We start from the raw sequence: 15,522 nt of genomic DNA, 5'->3' as shown, positions 1-15,522 counted from the left end.
ACTCTACCATAGGCTTCAAGTGTATCTAAACATAAGACTCTACCATAGGCTTCCAGTGTATCTAAACATAAGACTCTACCATAGGCTTCCAGTGTCTCTAAACATAAGATTATACCATAGGCTTCCAGTGCATCTAAACATAAGATTATACCATAGGCTTCCAGTGTATCTGAACATGAGACTCTACCATAGGCTTCCAGTGTATCTGAACATGAGACTCTACCATAGGCTTCCAGTGTATCTGAACATGAGACTCTACCATAGGCTTCCAGTGTATCTGAACATGAGACTCTACCATAGGCTTCCAGTGTATCTGAACATGAGACTCTACCATAGGCTTCCAGTGTATCTGAACATGAGACTCTACCATAGGCTTCCAGTGTATCTGAACATGAGACTCTACCATAGGCTTCCAGTGTATCTAAACATAATAGTCTACCCTAGGAGACTGAAAAGGCATGGAGGTCAAGTGTTCGTATGAGGCTGTGTGTGTTCATGCATGGATACATTCACATACGGTCACAGCTATAGCAGATTCTCGCTTGTTTGTGTTTTAATGTCTGGCCAATCAATACTCAGAAGGAACTAATAAACCTGGAGGGACAATCAGGACAAACAGCAGCCTGTTAGCTGAGCGTTTCTCCACCACAGAGAGAGAAGAGAGAAGAGAAGAAAGAGGCAATCTAGTTTCTGTTTGTTCACCTGCTCATTAAAACAACAGTGTAGCCTGCTGTCGGCTAGAAGACACACTACAACACAACACACTACAACACAACACACTACAACACAACACACTACAACACAACACACCACAACACACCACAACACAATACAACACAACACAACACAACACAACACAACACAATACACCACAACACAATACAACACAACACAACACAACACACTACAACACAACACACCACAACACAATACACCACAACACAATACAACACAACACAACACAACACAACACAACACAATACAACACAACACAACACAACACAACACAACACAACACAACACAACACAACACAACACTGGTACAACCAAAATACTGGTATGTTTAAGTTTAAGTTTATTTGGATCCCCATTAGCCACAGCAGTGCTGGGGCTATTCTTCCTGGGGTCCATAACACATAAAATACAGTTACAGACGTATACACTCACAACATTTACATGTCATACAGACAATTAAAACAACAATAAAAACCCTTATACACTCATAACATTTACATGACATACAGACCATTAAAACAACAATAAAAACCCTTATACACTCACAACATTTACATGTCATACAGACAATTAAAACAACAGTAAAAACCCTAATCAAATTCATAATACAATATAAAAATACAAAATTATACAATATTTTAATAATATATCCCTATCAGACACATGCCTTTTCATCCATATATACCTATCTCTTTATCAGACACATACATTTTAATTTACGTACACACTATCTATTAGGGAATGTCAATTTCTTTGGTTGAAAATGTTGTTTTACCACGATTTTGAAACGGCATTTACTATTCTCCTGCTTAACATGTCTGGGAAGAGAGTTCCATTCCTGCATACCACGGAACATGACAGTTCGCTTCATTGCATTCGACCTCACTTTTGGAAGTGTAAAACCTCGTGCAGAAGCATGTCTGGTGGAATGGTTGTGTCTGTCAAGACTTATTGATAAATTGTTATATAAAATTGAGGGGATCTTTGTAACAAAAATATTCCTAGTGAATACAAGGAGTGAGCAGAGTAATTTATGTTTGACAAGTAACCAAGTTAAACAACTATGCATCGCTGCAACATTAGTTCTGTACTCACAGCGAAGCGCTATACGTGCTGCTTTGTTTTGTACCATTTGTAATTTTTTCAGTTTACTCGTCGTTACATTCGACCATACTGCAGGACAATAGTCAAGATTTGACAAAACCAGAGCTTGAATGACCTGTTTGATAGAATTTAGTGGTAACAAATGAGCACATCTTTTAACAACAGAAATCCCTCTTCCCATTTTCACTACTATATTGTTTATATGGTGTGACCATGACAATTTACTGTCTAATGTTACCCCTAGGAGTTTAGTCTCCTGGACTTGATTAATTACCACATCACTTATCAAAAGTTTCAAGACTGGGTTCGTTCTTAGAGTATGGTTTGAACCGAAAATGATGCTACTTGTCTTTGATATGTTTAGAACTAGTTTGTTATTCTTTATCCATTCCATCACTGATTGCAACTCTGCCTTTAGGACCGTATTTAATTCATTGGCTGTTGAGGCTGATGTGTAAATCGTTGAATCATCCGCATACATAGAAATATAGGACTTATTTAGGACAAGAGGCTAACTACATATAAGCACGGTAACAATGTGTTAACTACATATAAGCACTGTAACAATGTGTTAACTACATATAAGCACTGTAACAATGTGTTAACTACATATATGCACGGTAGCAATGTGTTAACTACATATAAGCACTGTAACAATGTGTTAACTACATATAAGCACTGTAACAATGTGTTAACTACATATAAGCACGGTAACAATGTGTTAACTACATATAAGCACTGTAACAATGTGTTAACTACATATAAGCACTGTAACAATGTGTTAAATACATATAAGCACTGTAACAATGTGTTAACTACATATAAGCACTGTAACAATGTGTTAAATACATATAAGCACTGTAAAAATGTGTTAAGTAAGGGATAATGTATAGCTACAAGGTCATTACTTACTTACTTACGCCTGCTACCCCTTCTGGGGCATAGGCCGTCAACAAGTGATCTCCAAGCATCTCTGTCTTGAGCTGTTCTCTCCAGTTGGTTCCAGGTCATCTTCATGGTCTTGGTGTCTGCCTCCAGGTCTCTGCGCCAGGTGTTTCTCGGGCGGCCCCTTTTCCGCTTGCCCTGTGGGTTCCATGTTAGGGCTTGTCTGGTGATGGTACTTGCGGGCTTTCGCAGGGTGTGGCCTATCCAGCGCCATCTGCGTTTCTTAATTTCTTCTTCTGCTGGCAGCTGGTTTGTTCTCTGCCAGAGTTCGCAGTTGCTGATGGTGTCTGGCCATCGGATGTTGATGATCTTCCGCAGGCAGCTGTTAATGAAGACCTGCACTTTCCTGATGGTTGCAGCTGTAGTTCTCCACGTCTCTGCTCCATATAATAGGACTGCCTTGACGTTGGTGTTAAAGAATCTGACTTTGGTGTTGGAAGTCAGTTCTTTTGAGCTCCAGATGTTCCGTAATTGCACGAATGCTGTACGTGCTTTCCTTATTCGTGCTCTAATGTCAGCATCTGTGCCGCCCTGCTTGTCAATAACACTGCCAAGGTAGGTAAAGGCTTCAACTTCTTCCAAAGCCTCGCCATCCAGCATGATTGTGTTGGTGTTGTTTGCTGCATTGGTCTTGAGGATCTTAGTCTTGCCTTTGTGGATGTTGAGTCCCACTTGCGCGGAAGTGGATGCCACGTTGTTGGTCTTCTCCTGCATCTGTTGTTGGGTGTGCGACAGTAGTGCCAAATCGTCAGCATAGTCCAAGTCGTCAAGTTGCGTCCAAGGTGTCCACTGAATCCCGTACCTTCACTGTGCTGTCATGCGGTCATTGTCGCAAAATAATTGACCGACAGAGTTTAGAATACAGAGGCGCCTCGCCGAGGTGTTCTAAACGCAGTGAAGGTCAATTATTTTGCGACAATGACCGAGTATAGCTATACATTATCCCGCTTATTACATCGCTAACTTACTAACAATATACCTAATTAATTTTACACCATCGACAAGACGAGATCAAATGCAGACGCAGTTGTTCTGTTCTGTGGCTCCGCGCTGTCATCGCCGGCAGCTTGCACTGATGAGTGCAGCTGTGCATATGCTGAGCAGCTTTCATGACTGCGATCTAAATGCTTGATTGCTCCGGCTACGAACAGCGGGGTCATTATTGCTCGGTTGCCCCTGACAGCGGTCAGTTATCGAAAAATAACTGACCGCTGCTATGGGCAACCGAGCGCTATTGACCAATCACAATCAAGCATTTTCGCGAATGTTAAAACGCCATGTAATAACTACATATAAGCACTGTAACAATGTGTTAACTACATTTATTACATATGGCGTTTTAACATTCGCAGAAATGCTTGATTGTGATTGGTCAATAGCGCTCGTTGCCCCTCACAGCGGTGAATTATTTTTCGATAACTGACCGCTGCCATGTGCAACACGCAATAACCACCGGTGATACGGGTAACTAGCGCTATTGACCAATCACAATCAAGCATTTAGATCGCAGTCACGAAAGCTAAGCTCAGCATATGCACAGCTGCACTCATCAGTGCAATCAGACCACAGACCTGCCGGCTGCCGGCGATAATAATAATAACTTTATTTGGGCTGACAGCGGAGCCACAGAACAACTGCGTCTGCATTTGATCTTGTCTTGTCGATGGTGTAAAATGAATTAGGTATATTGTTAGTAAGTTAGCCATGTAATAAGCGGGATATACCTGTTGGTATTATTATTACCAAGCATATTAGCAGCCAAAGACATTTAGCTTGGCCAGCTCTGCAGTAACCTAACCACCATGTAAGACACACACACACGCGCACGCACGCACGCACACACACACACACACACACACACACACACACACACACACACACACACACACACACACACACACACACACACACACACACACACCACACACACACACACACACACAGTAACTGGACCTTTGTGTATCCCAACACCACAGCATATGGACGCTATTGACTTACACTGAAATATTCAGGAGATTCATAGATGCTAGATAAAACAACCTCAGTTACACACACTTTCACAAACGTGCACACACACTCATACTGTTTAATGTATAGAAATGATGGTCATCACAGATGCGCACACACACATATACACACAGTGTGAGCTTCAATTTATTAGTGCTGTGAGAATAAATATATATATATGGTATATAGGGCGGCTGGGTGGCGCAGCGGACATTGCGCTCGTCACCAACGCAAGAGACACCGGGTTCGACTCCGGCTGTCGGCGCTACCTCCGGCTTGGGCCGGCCGTCATACTAACTCAATTGGCAGAGTTAGAGGGTGGAAGTCGATGGGTGGTAGTCTGGTCGTTGTGAACAGCGACTCCTACAGGTCGGTTGGGGACGCCTGCACAGCAGAGACAGGAAATGGCGGGGGTAGTGTGAGCCTCCCACACGTTACACCTCGCCAATGAGAGTCCGCGCTGGCAGGTGAAAAGATGTGACAGGCTGCCTCCTCGTGTACCGGAGGGGACACGTGATGCAAGGCTTCTATCCTCCCTACAACCGGCCTGTGGGGGGCATATGCTAGCAACATTCAAGAAAAAAAGGAGAAAAGGTGGATACAAAAAATTATATATATATATGGTATATACAGTACAGCATTATTGTACATGCTATCAGAGCTATGGGTTATATACATTACATTCATGGGTTATATGCACACAGAGCTATGGGTTATATGCAGGTGTTATCTATTCATCCATCCCTCCATCTATTCATCCACCCCTCCATCTATTCATCCATCCCTCCATCTTTTCATCCACCCTCCATCTATTCATATGTGCTTCTTTTGACAATAACAACAAATATTTGAAAAGTAACCTTCCCAACTGTATTTCATTTTACTCTCTCTTCCTCTTTTCTCTTTCCCAGGCTCCCTCAATACCTCCATCCATCCATACCTCAATACCTCCATCTATCCACCCAGCCCTCAATACCTCCATCCACCCATCCATCCCTCAATACCTCCATCCATCCATACCTCAATACCTCCATCCATCCATACCTCAATACCTCCATCCCTCCCTCAATACCTCCACCCATCCATCCCTCAATACCTCCATCCATCCATACCTCAATACCTCCATCCATCCATACCTCAATACCTCCATCCATCCCTCCCTCAATACCTCCATCCCTCCCTCAATACCTCCACCCATCCATCCCTCAATACCTCCATCCATCCCTCCCTCAATACCTCCATCCATCCCTCCCTCAATACCTCCATCCCTCCCTCAATACCTCCACCCATCCATCCCTCAATACCTCCACCCATCCATCCCTCAATACCTCCATCCATCCCTCCATCAATACCTCCATCCATTCCTCAATATCTCCATCCATCCCTCCCTCAATACCTCCATCCATTCCTCAATACCTCCATCCACCCATCCCTCAATACCTCCTTCCACCCAACCCTCCAACCCTCTCTCCTACAAAGTTTGTCTCACACAGTATTTTCTGTATTCGTCCGTTCTTATTTCACACATTCACAATGTATCCTCTCTCTTTTCTCTCTCTCTCTCCCGCCCAGGCTTCCGTCTTCTTTCTCTCCGCCTGTCAGCTCATCATCTCTATCATCATCATGGCCGAACCCTCCCCGGGCTGGTGGAAGATGACGTTCCTGCGTAGGAAGAAGTCGGAGCCCAAGGTCCTGTACGGGATCCCCGCGGAGTACGTCTCTAACTCGGGCCGCGCCGCCGTCGGCCCCAACGGAGCGGCCGTGGCCCCGGAGGACGCCGTCCAAGACTCTCAGCTGAACGCCAGGCTGGAGAAGATAGTGGATAAGACTACCGCCACTAAGGGGCGTGATGTCAAAGTGTCCCACTCCGGGAGGTTCAAGGAGAAGAAGAGAGTCAGGGCCACGCTGGCGGAGAACCCGGAGCTGTTTCCTGGGAGCGGGGCGGGCAATGAGAACCAACGCACCGCTGGGAAATGAGAGGACAAGCATGTACATAAGATACACTTCGGATGAGAGAAGAGGAGAGGGGAGGAGGGGGAGGAGAGGAGAGGAGAGGAGAGGATAGAAGATGAGATGAGAGGAGAGGAGAGGAGATGATAGAAGATGAGATGAGAGGAGAGGAGAGGGAGAGGGAGAGGGAGAGGAGAGGAGAGGAGGAGAGGAGAGGAGAGGAGAGGAGAGGAGAGGAGAGGAGAGGAGAGGAGAGGAGAGGAGAGGAGAGGAGATGAGAGGAGAGGAGAGGAGATGATAGAAGAGGAGAGGGGAGGAGGGGAGAGGAGGGGAGAGGAGAGGAGAGGAGAGGAGAGGAGAGGAGAGGAGAGGAGAGGAGAGGAGAGGAGAGGAGAGGAGAGGAGAGGAGAGGAGAGGAGAGGAGAGGAGAGGAGAGGATAGAAGATGAGATGAGAGGAGAGGAGAGGAAAGGAAAGGAAAGGAAAGGAAAGGAAAGGAAAGGAAAGGAAAGGAAAGGAAAGGAAAGGAAAGGAAAGGAAAGGAAAGGAAAGGAAAGGAAAGGAAAGGAAAGGAAAGGAAAGGAAAGGAAAGGAAAGGAAAGGAAAGGAAAGGAAAGGAAAGGAAACTAAACAAAACTAAATTAAACGAAATGAAAGGAAATGAACGGAGAGAGGGTAGAGGATAGGAGAGGGGAGGAAAGGAAAGGAAAGGAGAGGAGATAAGAGGAGATGGGAGGAGGGGAGAGGAGATTAGATGATAGAAGAGGAGAGGAGAGGAGAGGAGAGGAGAGGAGAGGAGAGGAGAGGAGAGGAGAGGAGAGGGGAGGATATGGGAGGAAAATAAGGGAAAGGAGAGGAGAGGAGAGGAGAGGAAAGGAGAGGAGAGGAAAGGAGAGGAGCGGGGGTAGAGGATAGGAGAGGATGGGGAAAGGGAAGGAGAGGAGAGGAGAGGAGAGGAAAGGGAAACCAATGCGCAGCTGGAAAATAAGAGGGCAATCATGTGTATATAGTATACACTTCAAATGAGATGAGAGGAGAGGAGAAGAGAGGAGAGGAGAAATATGCATATACACTTCAAATGAGAAGAGAGGCGAGGAGAGGAGAGGAGAACCGATGCACAGATGGGAAATACTGTAACAGGGCAATCACATGTATATACACTTCAAATGAGCAGATGAGATGAGATGAGATGAGATGAGATGAGATGAAATATAAAATGAGAACTTTATTAATCTCTGTGGGGATTGTACTGTTGTCTGCAGCTACACAACTACACAACAACATAATGAGATACATGTATAAACATATGAGAGCCCTGTAGAAACATGACATAAATGTAGAAACATATGAGATACATGTATAAACATATGCGATGCATGCAATGAGATACATGTATAAACATATGAGATACATGTTAAACATATGAGATACATGTATAAACATAATGAGATACATGTATAAACATATGAGATACATGTTAAACATATGAGATACATGTTAAACATATGTTATATATGTAGAAATATATGAGAGCACTGTAGAAAAGAGATGGAGTTATGTGCGTTACGAGCAAACATGTACACATACAAATGAATCCTTGCAATGAAGACCCATATGAGTCTGTTTTAAAGTGACACGGTGTAATATTCCTATTAATAAATCTTTAATTTAATTTCCACTCATACCCTCATTACAGCAATGACAAGCTTACAAAACAAAGACAGTTATCAGCAGGATTATACATAGAAGCACAACAAATAAGAATAAACAATTCAAATCAGTTAAGACAAGTTGATACACAGTAGTCGGAGATCATACTTTTAAATGCAGCAAGAGAAAGGAAGAAATTCCAACTTCAGAATCAGTTGGAGGGCATTCCAGGTGTTGGAACTTGGAAGCATAAAGGTTTCCTAGTTCAGAGCAAACTGGAGGAACCCTAAGAACCAACCAGTAATTTGAATGTGTAGAATAGGTTCCAAGATTCCATTCCAACAGTGTTGTGATGTAAGGAGGAAGTTTACCAATAAGGGCTTTAAAAAATAAACAAATATCAATAATAATTCCACAGTGGAAAAGCCAGTAAATGTTTCTGTTTTAATGTGATGAATAACTAAATAGTTGGTCATTTACAATAAAGATTCTATCATCTTTTTATTGAAAAAGTAATGGCCTGAATCCATCGTATTATATCTTGGGATGTATACCGAAAGGCACATACTATGGGGATACGTTGTACATCTTGAGAATGTTACTGTTAACAGCAAGGAAAATGATAACTATGGCATGGTTACTAAATCAACCACCTACAGTCAAACAATGGACCAAGAGATTGAGACAGATGTATATAATGACAGAAATTACTGCACAATTGCAACTGAAAAAAGATATGTTTATGCAGATACTTGTAACTTTGTACCTGGATACACACTAACATGAGTCTGACCTACCTCCTTCCCTCTTTTTCGTTTATTTTCCTGTCCTTAAAATAAATATTTTTATTTTCCTGTCCTTTTAAAAATATATATATAAATGTTTCCTCCCCTGGGTTGTTTATGAGGTTGTTTATGAGGCGTACTCGGTTTCTACTGCTTATTTTGTTTATTCTGAAAAAAAAATGTATCCACTTTTTCTCCTCTTTTTCTATTTTTCTCCCATCCCAATTTTGCTGTGCCAATTCTCCCCTCCCCTGTCTTGAACGTTGCTCGCATATACCCCCACTGGCCGGTTGTAGGGAGGATAGAAGCCTTGCATCACGTGTCCCCTCCGATACACGAGGAGGCAGCCTGTCACATCTTTTCACCTGCCAGCGCGGACTCTCATTGGCGAGGTGTAGCGTGTGGGAGGCTCACACTACCCCCGCCATTTCCTGTCTCTGCTGTGCAGGCGTCCCCCAACCGACCTGTAGGAGTCACTGTCCACAACGTCCAGATTACCACCCATTGACTTCCACCCGCTAACTCTGCCAATTGAGTCAGTATGACGGCCGGGCCAAGCCGGTGGCAACACCGACAGCCGGATTCGAACCTGGTGTCTCATGCGTTGGTGACGTGCGCAATGTCCACTGCGCCACCCAGCCGCCCATCTATTCTGAATATTTTTAAAACAAATTGAATAAACTGGAAGAGCTTGAGTGGCAAATGTCATTGACTATGTGAATCAAGTATATATATATGATCAATATATCAATATCAATATCAATATATCAAGTATATATATGATCAATGCAACGTGATGTTCACTATGACACAAAATAAAAGAAAGTAAAAAAAAATTAAATGGGCCTGAATATAATGTGACCCTGATTAAAAGATAAAAATGCAAAATAATGTTTAATCTGAGTTATTTAAATAAAATAATTTAAATAAATATACGTATATATATTTTTTAATTAAAAGAAAAAATGAAAGCCTGTTGGTAGGTCTATTTCTAACTTAATTTCGATCTCAAAGTGAAAAATAGAACTATAGGTTACATTTAAATTAGACTGCATTATTGATCACCATGATCTTAAAATTGGAATTGCAAAATGGGCAGTTCAAATCAAGCGATCTGATTGGTTTATAGCCATGGAATAATAACTGTACACCGATATAATATAATAACAGTTCATATGACAACTGCTTGGACTGAATACGCTCTGACTCAATAGTATTTATTGAGAGCTACTTAAAGGAACACGCCAACATTTTGCTTCCATTCATTGTGCTAAGCTAGGCTAACGTGGAGCCAGATAGCTTTCTACTGAACGCACAGAGAGAAAACTGGTATCTATCTTCTTGTCTCTCTCTGGAGAAGACGATAAACTAATTTCCCAAAATGTGTTATACTATGCACATGCTAGCAGCTGCTACAGTATATTGTCATAAGGATAGCATCCCTGCTGTAACTGTCACTGTTATCTTCCTAGCAGGGCTGAAATAAACAAGGTAATGTTAGTGTATGTTGCACAGCAACCACCTCACACTATAGGCGGGTTTCTCGTCCACGTCAGACTCGCACGCATCAAGAAGGCAAAAAGGAACGTAATCCTGGTCAGAACAACGGGGCAGACTACAATATATTTGCATGGGTTAGCAATACTAGCGATCTATACGATCAGTCCATGCCAAAGCTAGGTGAAAGACTCTCACTCACAGCCTGAGCTGATTTGACAAAATGACATCCAGCCATTTCATTTGTCAGGGGCGACAGTGGCTCAGGAGGTAGAGCGGTTGTCTGGTAATCGGAAGGTACCCGGTTCAAGTCCCGGCAGCGTGTCGAAGTGTCCTTGAGCAAGACACTTAACCCCTAACTGCTCCCGATGAGCAGGTTGGCACCTTGCATGTTTGCCGCCGCCGTCTGTTTGCCGCCGCCTGAATGTGTATAAAATTGTAAAGTGCTTTGGATAAAAAAGCTATATAAACACAGTCCATTTCACTGTATGTGTGAGTAGCAGCACTTCCATGCAGTAGATTCGTGTTTGTGTACAGAAAATGATTCTGATTAACATTATTATTTCTTAAACAAAATGTATCATAATATGTATCACAAATTATACATGCAAACCCCCCTCCTAATCCCACCAACTCATCATCGCTAGTACACACAGTCAGCCGTAGTTGTCGACAGAGATACACACTCCATCATATGCACTGGACTCAGATGTTTAGAACAAGACATACCTTAAAGGAACACGCCAACATTTTGGGAAATTAGCTTACCGTCTTCTCCAGAGAGAGACAAGAAGATAGATACCAGCTTCCTCTCTGTGCGTTCAGTAGAAACCTATCTGGCTGGATGTTAGCCTAGCTTAGCACAATGAATGGAAGCGGACATGTACGGTTAGCCTTTGGAAGAGGTGTTACAGTAGTTGGACAATGTGTAGGCTACCCATACATGTCAGCTTCCATTCATTGCAAATGCCCGGTATGCCAGATGGTCAGTCCAGGCCTGGGTTCAGCCAAATACTCAAAGACACTTAGATACAGCTCCAGATTAAACATGCAGGCAGTCATTGGATGAAAACTTGTAGAGCTGCCTTGGATCTCAACTTTTTTATACTGATTTAATGCTCTTACATAAGCTATCCCACTCCTCGTCACCCCATGTCAAATTCTTATATCTTGAGAGCTGATAAGGCCCCATTACCCAGGTTCTGTGCTTTATCGACTTCAAAAAGGCTTTTGACTCGATACACAGAGCCGTGATGATGAGGATACTCAAGGCCTACGGAGTCTCTCCCAATCTACTCCGGGCCATAGGGACCATGCACACGGGTACAAGGGCCAAGGTGGTAACCCCAGACGGCAACAGTGAAGAATTTGACATACTGGCTGGAGTGATGCAAGGGGACACTTTTCGTCATAGTCCTCGACTATGCGCTCAGGAAGGCCATCAATGGACGGGAGCAGGAACTAGGTCTCACAATAACCCCAAGGAGATCGAGACGACACCCCGCCATAGTCTTAACAGACCTTGCTTACGCGGACGACATCAGCCTGCTCTCTGACCACGTGGAGCAGGCACAGGAACTCCTGTGCAGAGTGGAGACGGAGTGCGCCAAGGTTGGCCTTAGGCTAAATGCCAAGAAAACCGAGGTGATAATGTATAACATCCTCCCGGATGTAGTCTGGGTCATTTACCATTACAGAAACATTTCTTTATTATCCTATCAAACCATTTGAAGTACGATAAGGGATGAGGGAGAGAATGGATGAGGTAATGGAGTTTAACTCTTTCACTACCACACAACAAAGGGTTAACATTTTCACTACCACACTGCAGAAGGTTAACCCTTTCACTGCCACACTACAAACTGTTAACGCTTCCACTACCACACTTCAGAGTGTGGTAGTGAAAGGGTTAAACTTCTATAGTGTGGTAGTGAAAGGGTTAAAACAGGCCGAGCTCTTGACACAAGAACACTAGACAACATGCGACTGTAAAAGACAAGAATAGAACAGACCTATAATGGGGAAAGGAAAGCAGTACAAAAGTATTTCACATTTATATGGTGAAATAAATTAATTGAGAATGTTGCTTTGACATTTAGCGTTTCCCCCAAAAGCCAAAAATAAGGCTGGTTGCTAAAAAAAGAAATAATAATAATAATAACAAAACATGCATTTAAATTGGCACTGTGTAGATTTTACTCAACAGCACCCACCTGTGGCCGCAAGAGGGAACTGCTCAATGTTTTACACAGAATATAGCTGGATAAATTTCTGCTGAATGCAGACAGGATATTGGTATATATCTTGTTGTCTGACTCTGGAGAAGACGGTAAGCACACTGCCCATAATGTTGCCGTGTTCCTTTCATGTTTGACTAGGCATTTCAGACGAGGCCAACTGTGATCAACCATCATGTGTTGTAGTTTCACCCAATGTCCACTAGATGGAGATAATTCACCATATACACAGTATATCCATCATTTGGTTCTGTCTGTTGCGTTAACAATGAATGAATGAATGAATGAATGAATGAATGAATGAAAACTTTATTTAACAGATTGCAGAATGGGTACAATACAGTACGGCTCAATACATACAATTGTTAAGGGGATGCAGACCTGAGAAAGACGTTTGTCTTGTTTCCATCAGGGTCCCCCATTTTCAATTCATATAGACATATATGACATACATGACATACAGATAGTCAGTACTGCTACATCTATACATTTATGACATACCAGATTTGCAAATACAGTACTGTTTGTGATACAGAAGGAGTCAAGAAAAGGGAGTATATACATTTGACGTCATACAACATATGGAAGACCTCTTAGCAGTCACGGTGTCACATTTAGATTAGATTACAATAGATCAAATTGTATTGTCATCGTACAGCATAAGTACAGTACAACGAAAAGAAGTTGGCATCTAACCAGAGTGCAAGGTAACAGTAAAGTGCAATAACAATATACAATGTATTGTGATTAAAATGAGATATATATAAATGAGTACTACATAGTAAATATGCTAATATGTTGTATGCACAGTGATATAGGTATAAATACACTATGGTAGTAAGCCATACTGGCCAGTGGTATAACTAGTAAGAGTAGGTAGGGATATACAGTATATTGAATTTCCCCAAGGGGATCAATAAAGGAATATCTTATCTTATCTTATCTTATACAGATGTATATACTGTATATATTTTATATAGATATGTAAACAGGAATATATGCAGGTATATATATATATATATATGGTGTATACAGTATTATTGTATACGGCTATCATCCAAGTGATTTGGAATGACTTCACAACTACGCAGCTGTCCAAAAACAAACCTAACAGACTTGTGGTTCTTCACCTCATCAGTTCATCTTCATTTACTGGAGTGTGCGTGTGTGTGTGTGTGTGTGTGTGTGTGTGTGTGTGTGTGTGTGTGTGTGTGTGTGTGTGTGTGTGTGTGTGTGTGTGTGTGTGTGTGTGTGTGTGTGTGTGTGTGCGTGCGTGCGTGCGTGCGCGTGCGTGCGCGTGCGTGTGTGTGTGTGTTGCATGCGTGCGTGTGTGTGTGTGTGTGTGTTACACAGGAGGCTACTTGACCTACTCCATCTGACACAGGGTCACTGAGGAGCCCGACCAGCCCGACCACCAGACCCAGGGTAGAGGGGCTCAGTGAAGGTGGAGTGGAAGGTGTGTAGGAGGGTCAGTGTGTCAGAGGAGACTCTGTAGAAGGACTGAGTGCCAGCAGGACAGTCCAGATACACTCCTACTCTATTGAAGCCAGAGGGGTTAATGACTGTAGTTCTCTGACTGTGCCTGATAGTGTAACTATCATCAAAACACAACAGACACCAGGATTTATCGTTATGTCCAAGATGGCATTCTTTGCCTGTTCCTCTCTTTATACATACATATTCAAGTATGTAATTACACCTTTTGAACACAAGAGGGCTACACAGCTTTTCTGGTAAATCAGCTCTGATACCTGTTTACAACATGGTTTAGTCATTCTATTGTCATTGATATACCTATATTAAGACATCCTTTACACTAGCAGCTACCTTAAGACATTATTATTATTATTATTATTATTATTATTATTATTATTATTATTATTATTATTATTATTATTATTATTATTATTATTATTATTATTATTATTATGCTTTTTTTTTTAAATAAATAAAATATGGTGTAATGTTTGGTGAATGTTTAAAGTGAGTGTGTGCATGTTGTGTGCAATGAATGTAGAATGTATGAGGGAATTTGGGTCTCTAAAGTCTTACAGGGATTATCATGTATCCTTGCCCACAATTCTTGGACATTGTCACAGGACCATAAAACATGCTTTAAGGTGACCTTCCTCTGACTTGCAGCGCCAGCAGTTTGCCGTGTCTCTTAACCCGAGTCTAAACAGTCTGGAGGGAGTCCAGTAGAAGCGATGCGTGATCTTAAATGTAACGAGCCGTACCCACGCATCCCTACACACTGATTTAATGCTCTTACATAAGCTATCCCACTCCTCGTCACCCCATGTCAAATTCATATCTTGAGAGCTGATAAGGCCCCATTACCCAGGTTCTGAGTTGATATGGAATAATACGCCTCAAGACCTTTCCCATAGCTTGTTAACACTTTGTCTAATAACTCCGCGGCTTCTGGAGCTGGTGTACTAGATCCATAGATCTCCACTAGCAAATGGCGAAGTTGCAGATATCTGAAAACAGTCCTCAAAATATTTCAATATACAGCGGTCAGGTGGCGTAGTGGAGATTGCGCTCGTCACCAATGCAAGAGGCTGCGGTCTCGACTCCCGGAGTCAGCATTGCCTTGGCTTGGGCTGATCG

The 15,522-nt window shown here is 42.5% G+C and overlaps 1 protein-coding gene across 1 annotated transcript in view; it reads left to right on the top strand.

Moving 5' to 3' along the window:
* The window catches only part of LOC311240466 (proline-rich protein 15-like protein A), a gene marked incomplete at its 3' end in the record, with an annotated part of 14,418 nt that extends 7,650 nt beyond the window's left edge, over positions 1 to 6,768 (top strand). The window contains exon 2 of the mRNA XM_084329047.1: positions 6,364 to 6,768. Coding sequence (XP_084185173.1) covers positions 6,415 to 6,768 — 354 coding nt within the window. The 5' untranslated portion in view covers positions 6,364 to 6,414. The remainder of the gene's footprint in view (positions 1 to 6,363) is intronic.
* Between the last annotated feature and the right edge of the window lie 8,754 nt (positions 6,769 to 15,522).

This window comes from Notolepis coatsorum (assembly GCF_963971535.1).
Source record: "Notolepis coatsorum genome assembly, chromosome: 14".
NCBI classification, from domain to species: Eukaryota; Metazoa; Chordata; class Actinopteri; order Aulopiformes; family Paralepididae; genus Notolepis; species Notolepis coatsorum.
The sequence above is the reverse complement of the archived record's forward strand: the minus strand, read 5'-3'. Positions and strand labels throughout refer to the sequence as shown.